Source organism: Rana temporaria, chromosome 2 (genome assembly GCF_905171775.1).
Source record: "Rana temporaria chromosome 2, aRanTem1.1, whole genome shotgun sequence".
Taxonomy (NCBI): Eukaryota; Metazoa; Chordata; class Amphibia; order Anura; family Ranidae; genus Rana; species Rana temporaria.
In genome coordinates this window covers 248829669-248847754 of record NC_053490.1, presented here as the reverse complement: position 1 = coordinate 248847754, position 18086 = coordinate 248829669, and the positions used below count along the sequence as shown (strand labels likewise).

Here is an 18086-nt window from a genome sequence, read left to right as displayed (position 1 = left end):
CTCTTTAATGTGGCTTCCTGGTCGCCTTCGCCCTCCGATATTGTGCCCTACCCTGTCCCATTCATTGGCAATCTGGGATGGAGTACGACATCGCAAACCCTTGTCCTCCCCTCATACTCCATTAGCCCCAATTTTCTTTAACCCCGAATTTTCTCCTGGAATGACTCCAATGCTGTTTCTGTGGTGGCTAAACAAGGGGCTTCTTAGGATAGGCGATTATCTTGATGGAGATCAACCGCACTCGTTACAATATCTTACAGATACATGCCAGATGCCTTCTAGTGAACTATTTAGATATAACCAGATTATTTCGTTTATACGATCCAAACTTAATCAGTTGGCTGGACCCATGGTTCTTACAAATTTTGAATTATCTTGCCAAACTAAGGGCCTTCTACGGGGAAGGATATCTACAGTATACACTATCCTCACTGACCCGGATGCCAAGCTCCCTTACATGAAACAATGGGAACGGGATTTGAATACCACGTTGGAATTATCAGATTGGCAAGATATTGCCTTCGCTCTATCCAAAATTTCCATTAACACTACATTAATTGAAGCAAATTATAAGACACTTCTACATTGGTATTTGGTCCCAACCAGAGTTGCTAAGATGCACCCGTCCGCATCGCCCAATTGCTTCAGGCGTTGTGGACAGATGGGTACAATGCTTCATGTTTGGTGGCAGTGCCCCGTGGTAATGAAGTTTTGGATTCGTATATTTAACTTAATTTACTCGGTAACGGGTGTTAATATACGTCGATCCCCGCAACCAGCGCTTTTTCATAAATTACCCAGTGAGGTTCCCAAAAAATCAATGACGTTAATCACGTATATGTTTTTGGCAGCAAGAATAACTATTGCTAGATATTGGAAGCAGTCGGTGGTTCCTCTTGATTACGTGAAGAATAAACTTAATTGGATCATGGTTAACGACAGACTCACCTGTGTCCTTCGCGATTCTACTAAGAAATTCGATGTAACGTGGGATCCGTGGATACGTTACTTATCTCCGTCATAAAATGTCTCCGGCTGACCCTCTTCTCTTCTCTTCTCCTCTTACTTTCTCCCTTTCTTTGTTTTCTTTTTTTTTTTTCTTTCTCTCTTTCCTCTTAAAAAAAAAAAAAACGTTTAATGTTGAATTGGCTATTGTTGTTATTGTTGTCAACTGTGGGATGCATTAATGGACCTTCTGTCTCTAGGTTAATATGATGTAGGTGGAAGTATATGGAGGGGTTTCCCTTTTTTTTTTTCCCCCCCCTTCTTTACCTTTCCTTGTCCTTCCCTATCTTTCCCTACCCTTCCCAATCCCTCCCCTCCTTTTTCTTCCTTCTCCTCTTCCTCCTCTGTTCTTTATATACATCTTGCTCTTGGTATGAATCATTCTTGTGATTCTGGGGTAGTGTTGGCTTCCTGGGACAACCACTAGTTGGACCCTAGGGAGTCGAGAATATGGCTCATTAGCTTTATTCGTATTTTCCTTTTTTTTGTTTTTTTATTACCACTCAGTGAATGATTTCACAGCGGAAGAGGGGAAGGATACGATTTAAAGGGAACATTGTGTTGTTTTTTTCCTTGGTTATCTTTATGTCATATAGATATATTAACGAGCTTTCCTGCTAACTGCATTTTATGTTGAGTCTCTCTATTTTTTTTTTGTTTTGCTGCCTATAGGTTTTAGGCTTATGACTCTTTGTATGAATAATATAATCTGATAGAGCTTGATTGTTCTTTTCATATTTGTTACCTATGTCTGAGGCAACATTGTTCATTTTCAATAAGAATATTGAAAGATAAAAGGTGCCAAAAAAAGCGTTTTAAAAGCTGCTAACGGAGTTCCTAAAGAAGAAGACAATATACTTGAAACTACAAGCAGTCACCAGTAGTCAAAATCAAAATTCTATTTTTAACTCGCCACTTAGTCAAACTTCCATTTTGTCAAAGTTCAAGCTAGAAAATGTGAGCCAATGAGACCTCTCTTGCACCTCAAGTCCAAATATTCCTGCAATAACTGATGAGAAATATGAATTGCATGGTTGTTAAATGTGCCAACATGAGAGTCCACACTCTTGGAGTCAGCTTTAGTTGTTTGCCTTGGCAGAAGAGTGCTATAGCAGAGAAGACAAGGGTGTCAGGCCTCGTACACACGACCGAGGGACTCGTCGTAAAATTAAACATCGTTTTCCTCGACGAGTTCCTTGTAAGGCTTGTCGAGAATCTTGACAAGCTCTCTTTGCATACACACTGTCAAGACAAAATCTTGTTGTTCTTAATTGCGGTGACGTACAACACGTACAACGGCACTATAAAGGGGAAGTTTGATTCCACTGGCGCCACCCTTGGGGCTGCTTTTGCTAATCTCATGTTACTGTGTGTTAAGTAAAAGTTTGGTGAGAGACAGTCTGTTACAGCGTGATAAATGTGCTCCATTACAAACCCTACTTTTATCGAAGGCACGCTCCCATCTCATACTTTATTCTGAGCATGTGCGGGTTTCTAAGCATACATACGAATGTGTTTCTCATCGTAAACCAGCCCGACGAGAAACACGACAAGGAAATTGAAACTCCCGATGAGGAAAAAGAGAGCTTGTTCTCTTTTTTTCTCGTCGAGTTCCACAACAGCTTTCTCGATGAAAAACATACACACAACCGTTTTCCTCGGCAAAAAAGCTCTGCCACCAAGTTTCTTGATGGATTCTGTCGAGGAAAACGGTCATGTGCACGAGGCCTCAGGGTCAGGACACCACAGAAGAACAGGTCAGCGGAACTGGCCACAGTTGAGATCAGGTGCAAGCCATGTTTAGCAGCAGGCAGTTAGACAAAGTATACAGTCAGAATTATAATACACAGGAGCCAAAATTTGGAGCACTATTACTCAGTAATCATTGAAAGTGTGCAGAATGCATACATGCTACAATTCTATCAGTTAAACAAGTCTGGCTGGATTGAAGCATGTGACCATTTCCAGAATTGGCTGGTTTCCAGTCCAAGGCTGGCCTATATAATGGGGTTGCTTTACCAACGTAATAGCAAAGCAAAATGTAATTAAAGAAATATTTTGCAAAGTGAACAATCTCTATTTCTTAACATACAAAAGTAAATCAACCCTGTTATGCCTGTGGTGATCATATAATTTTTTTTTCAGATACCATATTTCTTAGCAAAATACATACCGTATTTTCCGGCGTATAAGACGACCCGGCGTATAAGACGACCCCCTAATTTTCCAGGAAAAATGTTGATTTGGGGATATACTCACTGTATAAGACTACCCCCTTCCTTCTAGTCTTTCTGGAAGCTGAGGGGGAGCCAGAACCGCTGACAGAAACAGGCTTTTTCAAATCTCACTGTGCCATTACATTACATTCCTCACTGTGCCATTACATTCCTCACTGTGCCATTACATTACATGCCCAGACTGTGCCACTGTGCCATTACATGCCCCCACATTGCCACTGTGCCATTACATGTCCCCACATTGCCACTGTGCCATTACATGCCCCCACATTGCCATTGTGCCACAACATGCCCCCACATTGCCACTGTGTCATTACATGCCTGAACGTGTTGCCCCCCCAGTGCAATAACACTCACTTTTTTTTCTTCCAGCGGTGACAGTCCCCCATGCTGCGAGCGTGAATGATTTCAAAGCCGCGCCTTCACTTCAGAGTGTTCTGTGATAGGCGGCACACAAATCTTCCCAGCAGCACCTCTGTTCTGTTTCCGCCTATCACGGACGTCTTCTCATCTCGTCCGAGGATGAGAAGGCATCTGTGATAGGAGGAACACAGAACAGAGGCGCTACTGGGAAGATTTTTGTTCCTCCTATCACAGAACACTCTGAAGAGAAGGCGCGGCTTTGAAATCATTCACGCTCGCGCTCGCCGTATGGAGACTGTCACCGCTGGGGAAAAAAAAGTGAGTACTGAGACCGTACCCGGCGTATAAGACGACCCCCGACTTTGGATGCATTTTTTTGCATCCAGAAAGTCGTCTTATACGCCGGAAAATACGGTACTGTAGACTATGATATACGTACTGGTGTGTTGCATACTTATATCCTTTAAGCTGCAGGGGACTTCAGTGATTGAATGCTTTAAGGTGAATAGATTAATCCCAGCACAATGCCTTACACTACAGCTGGTTGTCTGACTTCTATGTTCAGTATTCTGCTGCTGCTACTCAACAACATCTGGCCCATTGTTGCAGGCATCCATTATATTTTGTGTGACATATACATACATTCTTTAATGCAGTGCCCATGAGGCCAATCTCATTTTATATTCTCTGAAGAGAAATATCCCTTTAATTGTTACTAGGAATGATGCAAGGATCATTTTTTTTCACTCATAGATTAGCTGACTAGTGTGATATGAACATTTCAGAATGCATTTTTTTATATAAGACTGATGAGACAGTTAACAAGAGAGGAAGCACCATATACTGTAGTCAATTGATTGCATTTGTTTTCTCAGTATGTGTTCATACTGCATTTATTTTTTAAATTAAAGCTGAAGTTTAGTACACCGGTGTAATCATTTTTAATCATTATTGTCTCTCAGATATTTGCACTGAAAAATAAAGATTGGGGGTTATTTACGAAAGTCAAATCCACTTTGCTCTACAAGTGCAAAGTGCACTTGAAATTGCATTGAAAGTGCACTTGGAAGTGCAGTCGCTGTAAATCTGAGGGGTGGATCTGAAATTAGGGGAAGCTCTGATGATTTTATTATCCAATCATGTGCACCTTAATGCATAGGATGCATTAAGGTGAAAAAACATTTACCTTTAAAGGGGTTGCCCTTTAAGAGTACACCAAACTTGTGTGCAAGAAGTTTTACCTTAGCAACTTTTAGGCAGTTCTTTTTAATGCATGTGAAAGTGTGTGTGTGTATTTTCATGCTCCACCTTATCACGCTGGTGTCTACTTCCAAATAAGCTTAATAAAGCGTAATTATATGCAGGGTATTATTAATTTTGAATGGATATAAAAAGTCAAGATTTGATTCTTTGCTGGGTCATGCAAGGGGAAAGTCTCCAACTCATTGGTAGGCTTTGATAGCCAGTACTCTTCTGTTCTCTGAACCCCTTGTTCCATTTGCTAGAATGCAATACCAGCATAACACTAAATGGACCGTAGGCAGAAAAGTAGCTGGAAAATAAATTACAGTGGCTGATATGACAGTGCAAGTACTCTAAATCTTCACAGAATTTAAATCTTTAAAACCCCAAATAGATCCATAAGTGTATGCACTACTATGAAACATTTTAAGTGTGAGGTATTAAATGTTTTTTAATACATCTTAAGATGCTCTGTTTTTACATCTGTTAGACAAGCACTTTGTATGATTAAAGAATATGTGCACTTTAAAAAAGTGCATTTATTCTTTTGCCCCCTTCACCTGATCTAACCTAAGTCTCCCTTCTCCTAAGTTTATGGGGTTGTAATGCACAGGCACAGCCAAGACAGGGAAAGCATGACCATTGGATTGAAATAAGTATGCCTCTGTAAAAGTAAAGTCAGGAGAAGGGTACACAAATGAAGAATTGCCCTTATTCTTTAAACTCTGTAATTATAATCTGTGTTTTTAAAGACTTAAGGACCGAGCCTGTTTCTCAGGCTCAGTGTTTAAACGTTAAAAACATTTTTTTTGCTAGAAAATTACTTAGAACCAGCAAACATTATAAATTTTTTCTAACATCCTAGAAAATAAAATGGCGGTCAGTCATTGCAATACTTTTTGTCATACCGTATTTGCGCAGCGGTCTTACAAGCACACTTTTTTGGGAAAAAAACACCTTTTTCAATTAAAAAATAAGACAACATTAAAGTCAGCCCAATTTTAAAATTTTACCCTTAAAAATCTTCATAGGCGACATTTAAAAAATTCTGCAGGTTGCATGTTTTGAGTTACAGAGGAGGTCTAGAATTATTGCTCTCGCTCTAACAATCGCGGCGATACTTCACATATGTGGTTTGAACACTGTTTTCATGTGCGGGCACTACTCACGTATGCGTTCACTTGTGTGTGCGAGCTTGTCGGGATGGGGCGCTTTAAAAAAAAAAAAATATCTTATTTATTTTACTTGATTTTATTTATTTTTACACAGTTTTTTTTTAAATTGGGTCACTTTTATTCCTATTACAAGGAATGTAAACATCACTTGTAATATAAAAAAGCATGTCAGGTCTTCTTAAATATGAGATCTGGGGTCAAAAAGACCTCAGATCTCATATTTAAACTAAAATGCAATAAAAAAAATGTAAGATATTGTCATTTGAAAAAATGACAAAAATAAAATGGCCCTTTAACCACTTAAGGACAGAAGGTGTTTTTCAGATTCGGCATTCGGCACAAGACTAAAACAGTTTTTTTTTGCTAGAAAATTACTTAAAACCCCCAAACATTATATATTTTTTTTCTAACACCCTAGAGACTAAAATGGCGGTCATTGCAATACTTTTTGTCACACCATATTTGCACAGCGGTCTTACAAGCGAATTAAAAAATAAGACAACAATAAATTTGGCCCAATTTTTTTATATATTGTGAAAGATAATGTTACGCCGAGTAAAATGATACTCAACATGTCACGCTTAAAAATTGCACCCGCTCGTGGCATGGCGTCAAACTTTTACCCTTAAAAATCTCAATAGGCGACGTTTAAAAAATTCTATAGGTTGCATTTTTTGAGCTACAGAGGAGGTCTAGGGCTAGAATTATTGCTCTCGCTCTAACAATCGCGGCGATACCTCACTTGTGTGGTTTGAACACCGTTTTCATATGCGGGCGCTACTCACGTATTTGTTCGCTTCTGCGCGCGAGCTCGTCGGGACGGGGCTCTTTAAAAAAAAAAAAAATGTTGTTTTCTTATTTTTTTTATTTTTTTTATAATTTTTTACACTGAAATAAAAAAAAAAACACTTTTATTCCTATTACAAGGAATGTAAACATCCCTTGTAATAGAAAAAAGCATGACAGGTCCTCTTAAATATGAGATCTGGGGTCAAAAAGATCTCAGATCTCATATTTAGACTTAAATGCAAAAAAAAAATAAAAATGGAAATTTTGTAATTTTTTCAAATAACAACAAAAAAATTTCTCTTTAAGACGCATGGGTGGGACTGACATTTTGACCTCACTTTCGCCCAGCAATGCTTTGGGAATGGGTGGGGGCCATCTTGCCCTCACTCGCATCCCCACACAGCAGGCAGCAGGACCTGATCGCCTCCGCCGCTACCGACGGCTCCGTTAAGCGGCGGAGGGCGCGGGAGAGCGGCGGAAGGGGGGCACCTCTCCCGCCACCGATAACGGCGATCTCGCGGCGAATCTGCTGCGGAGACCACCGTTATCATTTACAGGACCGCTCACTGAAGAGATGGATATCTCGGTTGTGGCAGCAGCTGCTGCCGTTACCGAGATATCCATCTTTAAAGTACCGAAGTATATGTACAGTGGGCGGTCGTTAAGTGGTTAAGACGTACTGGTGTTTTGACATAGCTTCCGCCCCGCTATGGTATGGAGATGTGTGGGGGCCATCTTGCTCTCACTCGTATCCATACCCAGCCACAGATAGGACCCGATTGCTTCCACCGTCACAACGGCTCCGGTAAGTAGTGGAGGGCGTGGGAGAGCAGTGGGAGGGAGCCCTCTCATGCCGACGATAATGGGGGTCTCTGCAGCGAATCCGCCGCAGAGACAACCATTATCGTTTACAGGACCAGAGCAGCTGCTGCCATTACCAAGATATCCCTCTTCAAAGTAAGGACATATATAGTCGTGTGGCAGTCCTTAAGTGGTTAAAATACTTATTTAGATAATCTTCAATAAACAAATCCCACTGACATATATTAAGTTTAAATAATGTAAAAAGACTTTAGATTCACTCCAGGAAGGTAACTATCAAGCAATTTTGAAGTATATGTGTACCCTACATTTAATTTTCTTTTGAAGTGTTCTTCAAGACTAGGTACAACTATTAACCAAGATACACAAGCAACAGATCAAGGACATTAATACTGGGTGTACAAAGGCAAGATAGGAGTTTATGTCAATCACACCTGGGCTATTTCAACATCTGTGACATAAGAAAAGATCATTTATAGAGCTCATGGCTGTTGCTCAATCAGCGTGAAAAGCTATTAGCCTCAGAAACTGAGGTCACTAAAACAGATGGATGGACTTGCACTAATTTGATTGTAGCACCGTCAAGAGTATATTATTATATGCATATATCCTCCAGTAATGGTAATTCTTTCCTACTCTTGCCTGTGTTTTCGTTGACACTAAGTAGAGTGGGTCATGAAAGAATTGAAGTGTCCTAATTAATCATTTTAAGGCTTTGATGATTTTGGTCACTTAAATATTACCCATTTGTTATAACTGCAAGGGAAACGTGAATGTGATTCATCTTCTGATATATTTTTTCTCTGCATATTCAATATCTGCAACTGTCTTTCATTTTAAAAAGCTTAAAGTTTATATGGGATAAAACATCTTTGACAATGTTGAATTACAGTGGATTAGGTGCTAAATCATGAACTACACAGTGTAATCATACAAAGTATGCACTAGACATGTGTTATTTCACTCAAAGAACAGACATTTTTTTTTTTAAAACATTCTGTGGCACAAAGAAAAACTGTTTTCTTGTGCTAGGTTTTATACATACAGCATAGTTGATTACCTTCCATGGTTTATATATGAAGTATTAGCCTTACAGTGGTCATCTAATAAAGCACCCTCACTGTTTTGCCCACACTTTTGGACATTTGCTTCATGTTATCACCTTTTGTCATAACACCTGAATATACTGTAGTTACATGGACTAAAGTAAGGCCCCGTACACACGGCTGAGGAACTCGACGTGCCAAACACATCGAGTTCCTCGGCCAGTTCAGCCCTGAAGCCGCCGAGGAGCTCGGCGGGACGAGAGCTCCCATAGAACAACGAGGAAATAGAGAACATGTTCTCTATTTCCTTGTCGAGCTCCTCGTCGGCTTCCTCGGCCGAAAGTGTACACACGACCAGTTTCCTCGGCAGAATTCAGCCAGAAACTCGGTCGGAAGCTGAATTCTGCCGAGGAAACTGGTCGTGTGTACGGGGCCTAATACTTTTCCTGGCCTGATGTCATTGATAACTACATGGCCACACAAAATTTATTACCATTAGGGATGAGCTTCGAGTTCGAGTCGAACTCATGTTCGACTCGAACATTGCCTGTTCGCCTGTTCGGCGAACAACGAACAATTAGGGGTGTTCGCGGCAAATTCGAAAAGCCGCGGAACACCCTGTTAAAGTCTATGGGAGAAATCTAAAGTGTTAATTTTAAAGGCTAATATGCAATGTATTACCAATTCACATAGGGGGGGCAGGATCTGGGGGTCCCCTTTGTTAAAGGGGTCTTCCAGATTCTGATAAGCCCCCCGCCCGCAGACCCCCACAACCACCGAGCAAGGGTTGTGGGGATGAGGCCCTTGTCCCCATCAACATGGGGACATCCTCCCCATGTTGAGGGCATGTGGCCTGGTGCGGTTCAGGAGAGGGGGGGCCGCACTCTGTCCCCCTCTCTTTTCTGCGGTCGGCCAGGTTAACGTGCTCGGATAAGGGTCTGGTGTGGATTTTTGGGGGAACTCCACGCCATTTTTTTAAAATTTGGTGTGGAGTTCCCCTTAAAATCCACACCAGACCTGAAGGGTCTGGTATGGATATTTGGGGGGAACCCCACGTAATTTTTTTTTTTAAATTGACGGCGGGGTTCCCCTTAATATCCATATCAGACCTGAAGGGCCTGTTAATGGAATTTGGGGGGACCCCCAGCTTTTTTATTTTTATTTTTTATGAATGAATCATCTCTGTAATTGCCAGAGCCGACAATTCATTAGAGCCGCAAAGCCGGTTTTAAATACCTTTTTTCCTTTCAGAAATGACACTTTGTGCAGGAACAGTTCTATGTACGGGAAACATGCTGACTTTACACCCCCCCTAGGTATGAAATTTAAAGTAATATTACACTTTTATTGTTTCACTTTTAGCATTATTAAATTCACTGCTCCTGAAAAAACGGCCGTTTTTAAAACTTTTTTTTGCATTGATACATGTTTCCTGGGACAGGACCCAGGCCCCCAAACACTTTTTAGGACAATAACTTGCATATTAGCCTTTAAAATTAACACTTTAGATTTCAAATGTTCGAGTCCCATAGACTTTAACGGGGTTTGTTCGCAAGTTCTGATGCAAACCGAACAGGGGGGTGTTCGGCTCATCCTTAATTACCATCAGCTAACTTTGCAATAAGTAATTTAAATAACTAAATAAATGTAAAAAAAATACTAAAAGCTCTTACAGGTCATCGGTTTAGAGTTAATTGGCCTAGAATTATTGATCTCACTCCGGCATGCACAGCAATATATAACAATGATAGCACAATTAACATTTTCATGCGTAGGCACCCCCGATGCATCCATGTACATTCATATGCACATGTATGGGGGTGGAGGAGGGGTCAAACTTTTTTTAAGGGGAGATCATACTCCATTAGATTCTTCCCCAGCCATACTGTGACACCAAAACCTACAAGTAACGTTTTACACAATGCTTCCAGGTCAGAACCAGGAAAGGAAGATGGGTGAATGGACTCTAACTGGCATCCTGGCAGTGGCACCTGTCATTCTGGTCTTGGGTCCACTAATGGCAGAAAACCTGGTGGAGTCACGCGGGGGGGGGGGGTGACAGCAAAGGGGGGGGGGTGGAAGTGATCTGGCAGCTGCACAGCCATCAGCTTGCTTCCACCTGACAGCCAACAGTTGGCTTGCCAGATTTACATATACTTCCAAAGACTGCAGCTGCTAAGAGTGTTTGTTAAAACCCTCCAAAGCCAGTAGAAGTGTTAAATAAAAGAGATAAAAGTTTCTCAACAATCACAAAGTACTGTACTTAGTGGAATCATGGTTGATCTCTATCTTCTTGTTGGGATTGTGTAGGTGCTGTTTTGAGGAGCACCAACTTATTTGCAAATAAATAACCCCAGATACTTAGTGGTAAATTTACATTATTAATGCAGTAATAGTTTTATGTTTGGTTTTAAGCTATTGAAAACTTTTCATTTATAAAATATATCACTTAATAAAGCTCTCTCTGTTGAGTGCAGTTTATATCCACTCTATCCTAAAAATGTATTGCAATTTTTGGGATCCCCAAAATTTGATACAGGGAAGAAGGGTCTGGTAATATCAAATTTTGAAGTATTGTTTTTCAGCCAGCTGCAGATAATATAAGAATTAGGTGCTTTGGAGAATCGTTGGTCATTTTGTCTAACCATTGCCAGAACTGCCCATTAGGAGTGGAAAAAGAGATTTTCCACACTTCGGCCCCCAGCTACATCACTAACCTAATCTAAAAATACCTGCCAAGACCTCCTGCTGTCTAATTTCCTCATCACCTCCTCCCATGCTTGCCTCCAGGACTTCTCCTGAGCCTCTCCCATCCTTTGGAATTCCCTACCCCAATTTGTCTGACTATCTCCAACTCTGTTTACTTTTAGGCGATCTCTGAAAACTTTTCTCTTCAGAAGCCTATCCTACCTCCACCTAACAGTTATACTTTCATGTTTTTCATCAGCTCATCCCCCACAGTTATTACCTTTTGTATCACTTGACCCTCCTTCTAGGTGTAAGCTCTAATGAGCAGGAAATAAGAAAAGAGAGAACTCACATTGCCTCATCCGTGAATAATTATGGAAATACAAGCAGCTTTCATATTGGATATCTCGGATTGGAAGACTATATCTATTTATATTTTGACAACATTTATATGTTTATCTCATGCTTTCTGCTGTTATCTGTATGCACCACCCCCTGATTGAGGCACTGGTTCCTATGAATCCTTGTCATTAGAATTGCTCTCTTTTTGTGAGCCAACGTTTTCTCCTATATTGGACAATACTTCTTCTTACCTGCATGTTGAACAAGATTGACTCTCTTGCAAGACAGTGAGACCCACTTTCCTGTTTTTCTTGCAACCAACGAATCCCGAATGTGTCCTGATGAAGCTTAACGGTGAAGCGCATCAATGCACTAGGGCTCACATCATATACTATATATCTTGATGTATATGTTTTTTTAATCTTTTTTCATGTCCCTTTTTATACCATGTATGTTTCTATGTCCCAATAAATATTACTTTTCTATATCCTTATTGTTTACTGTGCCGTTAAAGTCTGACCTTGGGTCACCCTTTGGGACCCTCTTTTTTTTGTTGTATCTCTAATGAGCAGGACCCTCTGATTCCTCCTGTATTGAATTGTATTGTAACTGTACAGTCTGCCCTAACGTTGTAAAGCACTGCACAAACTGTTGGCGCTATATAAATCCTGTATAATAATAATTATTATTTAAGAGGTGTACTGCGATGTCGCTAGGGTTGGTGTCACCCCCCCCCCCATATATATAAAGAATGATAGTACGTGACTGTTCATATGGATGTAGTTTCATAGTTTGGTTTTAAGGAGCCTTTCTAGTTGTAGCAAGATATATAGCAGATTTTAATAATAAAAAATATATATACAGAGTTTGGACAAACGCTCATACAATTAAATAAAATAATGAAAATTTATTAAGCAGTGGGGTGCATTTAAAACCTAATTATCAGTGACACCTGTGACATAAGTGACATAAGACTAATATTTTGAAAATAAGCCTTTTATTTGTCTTGTAAGGTAATAACATGTACTTAGAAAAACATATGCATTCCTTAAAGTAAAACCTAAACTATTACAGTGAGGTGTAAGGCTAGGTTCACAACTATGTGGTTTCCCTGTGGCTGTGTTTGCGCGGGCACAGTAGCCTATTCATTTGAATGGGCTGCTCTACCTATGAAAAATGCAGTGAAAAGATCATTGCACCTTTTTCCAAAATCACAGATTCAGGGAAACCACATAAAGCTTCAATTTCCAGTGCTCCAGTGCATCTGAAAACAGCAGTGTGTTTTTTGCTGTGGGTGTTGGAAGGCATGCGATTACATGAAATCCTGCACCTGCATATAGTGTAAACCCATTGTATATGTATTTTAAAATACAGCAGTTTTGGATTTACAGTAGGCCAAGAGACATACATGAATTAATTTATGGTTTCAATCTCTATCCTAAACATGAGACTTGTAGGTACCTTCTGTTCTAAGAAGCCTCTACTGTGCTTGTGATATGCATCCAAACTGCTTTTTTTCAGTCAGTTGGCGTTACGCATATGTTAAAAATAATATTTGTTAATGTCGTATAAAATTACTTTAGAACATGCAAGATTAAATATCATGTCCTCTGTATACAGGATTTTGTGTTTATAGGCGAGGCCTCACTTCGACTATGGTAATGAGCCTGTTTATATGTTGTCTACAATCAAAGTTCATCTCTACTGATAATGCAGTACTGTAACAGACTCTAAGTTGACTGTAGAGGTTATATATGTATGTCCTTTATGCACCAAATTTCACTGCAAGACTAAGCTACAATAAAAGTATATGACACTTCTATTCATTTCTAAAAATAATGTTGGCACTAATTATATTTGAAGTGGGTTCCAGATTGCATCTCTAAAGCTGCCTAGTGAAATATTAGCATTAATTCCACCTCAAGTAGACACAATACACCATTAAAAATTGGAATAAGTAAAAGTTAAATTTGAAGACTTTACACTATCTTAACAGCAACACTATAGAAATTCAAGCATTCATGTATAGCATTGTTTACTTTTTTAATGGTGTGTACCTTTCTTTCTGCAGTTTGATATGCAACGGATAACACTGGAGGAACTAAAGCACATTCTTTATCATGCATTTCGTGATCACTTAACTATGAAGGACATTGAAAACATAATCATTAATGAAGAGGAGAGCTTAAATGAAAACTCTGGGAACTGTCAAACAGAGTTTGAAGGAGGTACATTGTTTAACTGTCTCTGTTTTAATAATTTCTGTTTTAATTTTAAATGGTGGTTTGATTTTAATTTTGGGGTGTTTTGAAAATATATTATAGAATGAAAAGAAAGAATGTAAAAATGAGTTAGCAAACATTCAATCAATTAAAATGTATGTTTCTTTTTATTATTTAAATTGTGTTGCCTGGTTTAGTGCATTCCTAAAAATAAAAAGTGACCTCGACAACCAGTGCATGATGAATGATTTGTGAAAAGGGTGATAAATGAATAATACATTACTTACAGTGAATGAAAAGCAATATGATGAAAAATGAGTGCAATACAATGGGCAGTAGCAGATATCTAATGTGATGACCAAGTGAGGACTGATGCATGTACAGTCATGTGTAAACAATCAGACATTTAGGGTAGCAAATGAGTGATGTGCAATAAATTAGTGATTTGAAGCAATGGCTGATTCTTAAGTGCCAGGCAGTGGTGTTATGTTTAAACGTTTCCAATACTCTTATAATATAGTGAATTATATTACTCTGAATAGAGTTGACCTTTACATTTTATCACATCCTAATTTAACCTCTGTGCTTATCTACATATGTTATGTACTTGGTAAAGCTCTAGAGAAAAACAAATAACATTCTTAACACCTCTTGGAAGAAACATTTATGACACATGAATTGGAATACTTCCTATTTTACTTGATAGCCTACATGAGAGTTTGAGCATCTGAATAACGGAGACACTGAAACTTGCTACATGAACAACACAACCAGAGAAGCAACTTTTGCCTCTAAAACCTTAAAGACAAAATATATACATATGTATTATAAAGACTTTCTTTGCTAATAGAATTTGGAAAAACATAAAAAATATGATCACATTTGGTGTACAACAACACCAGTTAACTAAGAGGACCGTTTCATTAGGTTATTTCTGTACACGCTCCAATGGCTGTCAGCTACTCTTCATGTGAGAGCAGTACCTTGTACTGTCACTGTGACATATAATGCTGTGAGCTTCAGAAAAGGGCTGTACAGTGCACTAAAATAATGGGGACCTTTGTGGTAATGGAATGCTTTTATTTGGTGGCTGTGTCTGACAATAATCTGCTTCTGGCTATTAAAAAAGGTTGTGCTGGCATAGGACAGGATAAGAGCTTATAAGAGCCATCGTGCTGGAGTTCACTATAGGTCACCAGATATTGGAAACAATGCTTTTTATGGACAGACCCTCTAACGTTTAAATATATCCAGACTAGCTGAAAAGTCAGGGTTTGAGTCATGGTTTACACAAACTGGTTTGATTATCTCTTGCAGTAACTTGCAGTTTGAGTAATGATTTATTCAGAATACTGTGCTAGTAAGACACTTAGCTTTTCAATGAACTTAATTCTAGATGTTTATTGTGGTTGGGTATACAGTAAATCTACAGAAGAGCAAAACCACAATACTTCTCAACTGTGGCTTATTTTTCTGATGCAATTTCAAGGGAAAAGTTCCATAAACCGCAGATCATGAAGCAGACCCATGTGCATGGAGTGAGATGAAGGGCAGCCTCAGCCTGGACTCCAGCCAAGCCACGTCCCCAATGCGTTTCACTCTGCCCCCTGGAGCTTAAAGGATAAGTTCACCTTTTCACAAAAATAATACATTTGCTGGAAAAAAAAATTGCATTTGTTATTTTTTGTTGCAAAAGCCTGTAAAGCATTGCACCAGCAATCTGCAGATCGCTGGTGCATACAGGTCTCCTGCAGATCTGTCAGTGTACCGGCTTGCTCATACCTCATATGAGGAAGCCAATACATTCTGACAGGTAGAATGAATTAACTTCCACAGTGCTCACAGCACCGTGGCATTTCATTGAAAACGTTATTTATTTTTTATTAAAAAAAACAATAAATCAAGCACTATTACATTTATTGGAAATTTATATATGTTGTTTAATCATAAACAATATATAATGTTTTTTTCTTTAAAAAGTTTATGCATTTTTATAAACTAACCGTCAACATTTTATGTTGAAACATATACCGTCAAATTTAAGTTGTGCTAAAAAAAAATTTGGATTAATTCTATTTTTTAGGAAAATATACAATGTAACCAAAGGTTAGGAGTAGTACAAATATGACTTTGCAGCTGCTCTGTTGTTGATTGTATTCCCTTATGTTATCAATGTCCATCAGAGATGAGTTTACTACTCCAAACTAAATAGTCACCTTCTGGAATCCAGATTGTGATCCAGCCTTAGCAATTCATTCTCCATCTGCAGCTAAATGCATTCAGAAAGGGTTTTGGAATAGTGTTCAAACAACAAGTCCTCAAAAATTCAAATGCCAAAGCATTAATTCTATAGATCAAGTAAACCCATCATGTGAATGTAAAATATCCTATCTCTAATCACACAACTACATACCATTACAAACAACAGCAAGAAACAATATAGAAATGCAGTTTCAGCACACATAAAGAACGCTTAAAGTGATACTAATGTCTCAGTTTTTTTCTTTAAAAATAACAAACATGTTATACTTACCTTCTCTGTGTAGTGGCTTTGCACAGAGCAGCCCAGATCCTCCTCTTCTCGAGTCCCTCACCGGTGCTCCTGGCCCCTCCCTCCTGCCGAGTGCCGCCACAGCAAGCAGCTTGCTATGGAGCAGCCAAGCAGAGTTGCTGCTCTGTGTATCCATTCAGACAGGGAGCTGTGGTTCGGCCCGCACCCGGTCTCTCTCCTTATTGGCTAATTGACTTTGGTTGACAGCAGCATGAGCCAATAGTGCCACTTCTGTGTCTCAGCTGATGAGGACGGAGAGTCCCGGGCAGCCGAGACTCTCCTGCAACATTGCTGGATCAAGATGGGCTCAGGTAAGTATTAGGGAGGATAGAATTCATTCAGATAAAAATATTCTGACTTTACAACCACATTAGGGATATTACCATTGTGTTTAGATTTTGTTTTAACAGACCATCATGATAAAAGTATTATGCTACAGCGAAAAAACAAAAATTAAATAAAAACAATTTTCTATCTACAGTATTTATACTTTGAGAAATTACCTGTATATGATGAAAAAGCTTTAAGTGGTTGTAAAGGCAGAAGGTTTTTTTTTATCTTAATGCTTTTTATGCATTAAGATAAAAAGCCTTCTGTGTGCAGCAGCCCTCCTAATACTTCCCTGAGGTTCCCCTCTAGCCAGCGATGTGCACGTGTGCCTTGGTTGTCTTGGATTCTTCCTCTTAATTGGCTGAGACACAGCTCAGTTAGCCAATCAGGAGGGGGCGGACCGAACCATGGCTCCGAGTCTGAATAGACACACGGGGCTGCTGCTCGGCTCAGGTGCCCCCATAGCAAGCTGCTTGCTGTGGAGGGACTCAACAGGATGGAGGAGTCCAGAACGCCAAAGAGGGACCCGAGAGGATGAGGATCCAGGCTGCTCTATGCAAAACCACTGCACAGACCAGGTTAGTATAACATGTTTATTATTAAAAAACAAAACAAAAAAAAACAAGACTTTAGTATCACTTTAAGTTATTGGCAAATGCTGTGTCATGTTAGCATTAATAACACATTATTTACTCTTTGTTTGATACATATCATATATTCAATTACTTGTACAGAAATCCGAAACAGTATTGAATTGCAATTCTTTAGCGGGGTGTTCTATCTCCAATACATATTTAGCAGGCATGTGCTGCTGTGATACAGACTGCTCCCTTCTAAATGTATACATTCTGTAGACACTGCTTTCCCTTGGACTCTCAATATTTTCTACAGATGTGTACCCATATTTTCTTACTCTGCTACTAACTTTTATTCCTGTACTTCCAAAGCTGTGCTACGCAGTTCTATATCCTAAGGCCCCATACACACAAGAGAATTTATCCGCGGATACGGTCCAGCGGACCGTTTCCACGGATAAATCCTCTCAAAGATTTCCGCAGATTTCTCTGCGATGGAGTGTACACACCATCGCATTGAAATCCGCGCGGAAATCCTCTGGCGATGACGTGTCGCGCCGTCGCCGCGATTATGACGTGGCGACGGCGCGACGCTGTCATATAAGGAATTCCACGCATGCGTCAAATCATTACGATGCGTGCGGGGAATCCCTTTGGACGGATGGATCCGGTAAGTCTGTACAGACGAGCGGATCCATC

The 18086-nt window shown here is 39.6% G+C and overlaps 1 protein-coding gene across 1 annotated transcript in view; it reads left to right on the top strand.

Annotated features, from left to right (window-relative positions):
* The window catches only part of CALN1 (calneuron 1), a 360637-nt gene that overhangs the window by 330264 nt on the left and 12287 nt on the right, over positions 1-18086 (top strand). The window contains exon 5 of the mRNA XM_040336748.1: positions 13781-13937. Coding sequence (XP_040192682.1) covers positions 13781-13937 — 157 coding nt within the window. The remainder of the gene's footprint in view (positions 1-13780; positions 13938-18086) is intronic.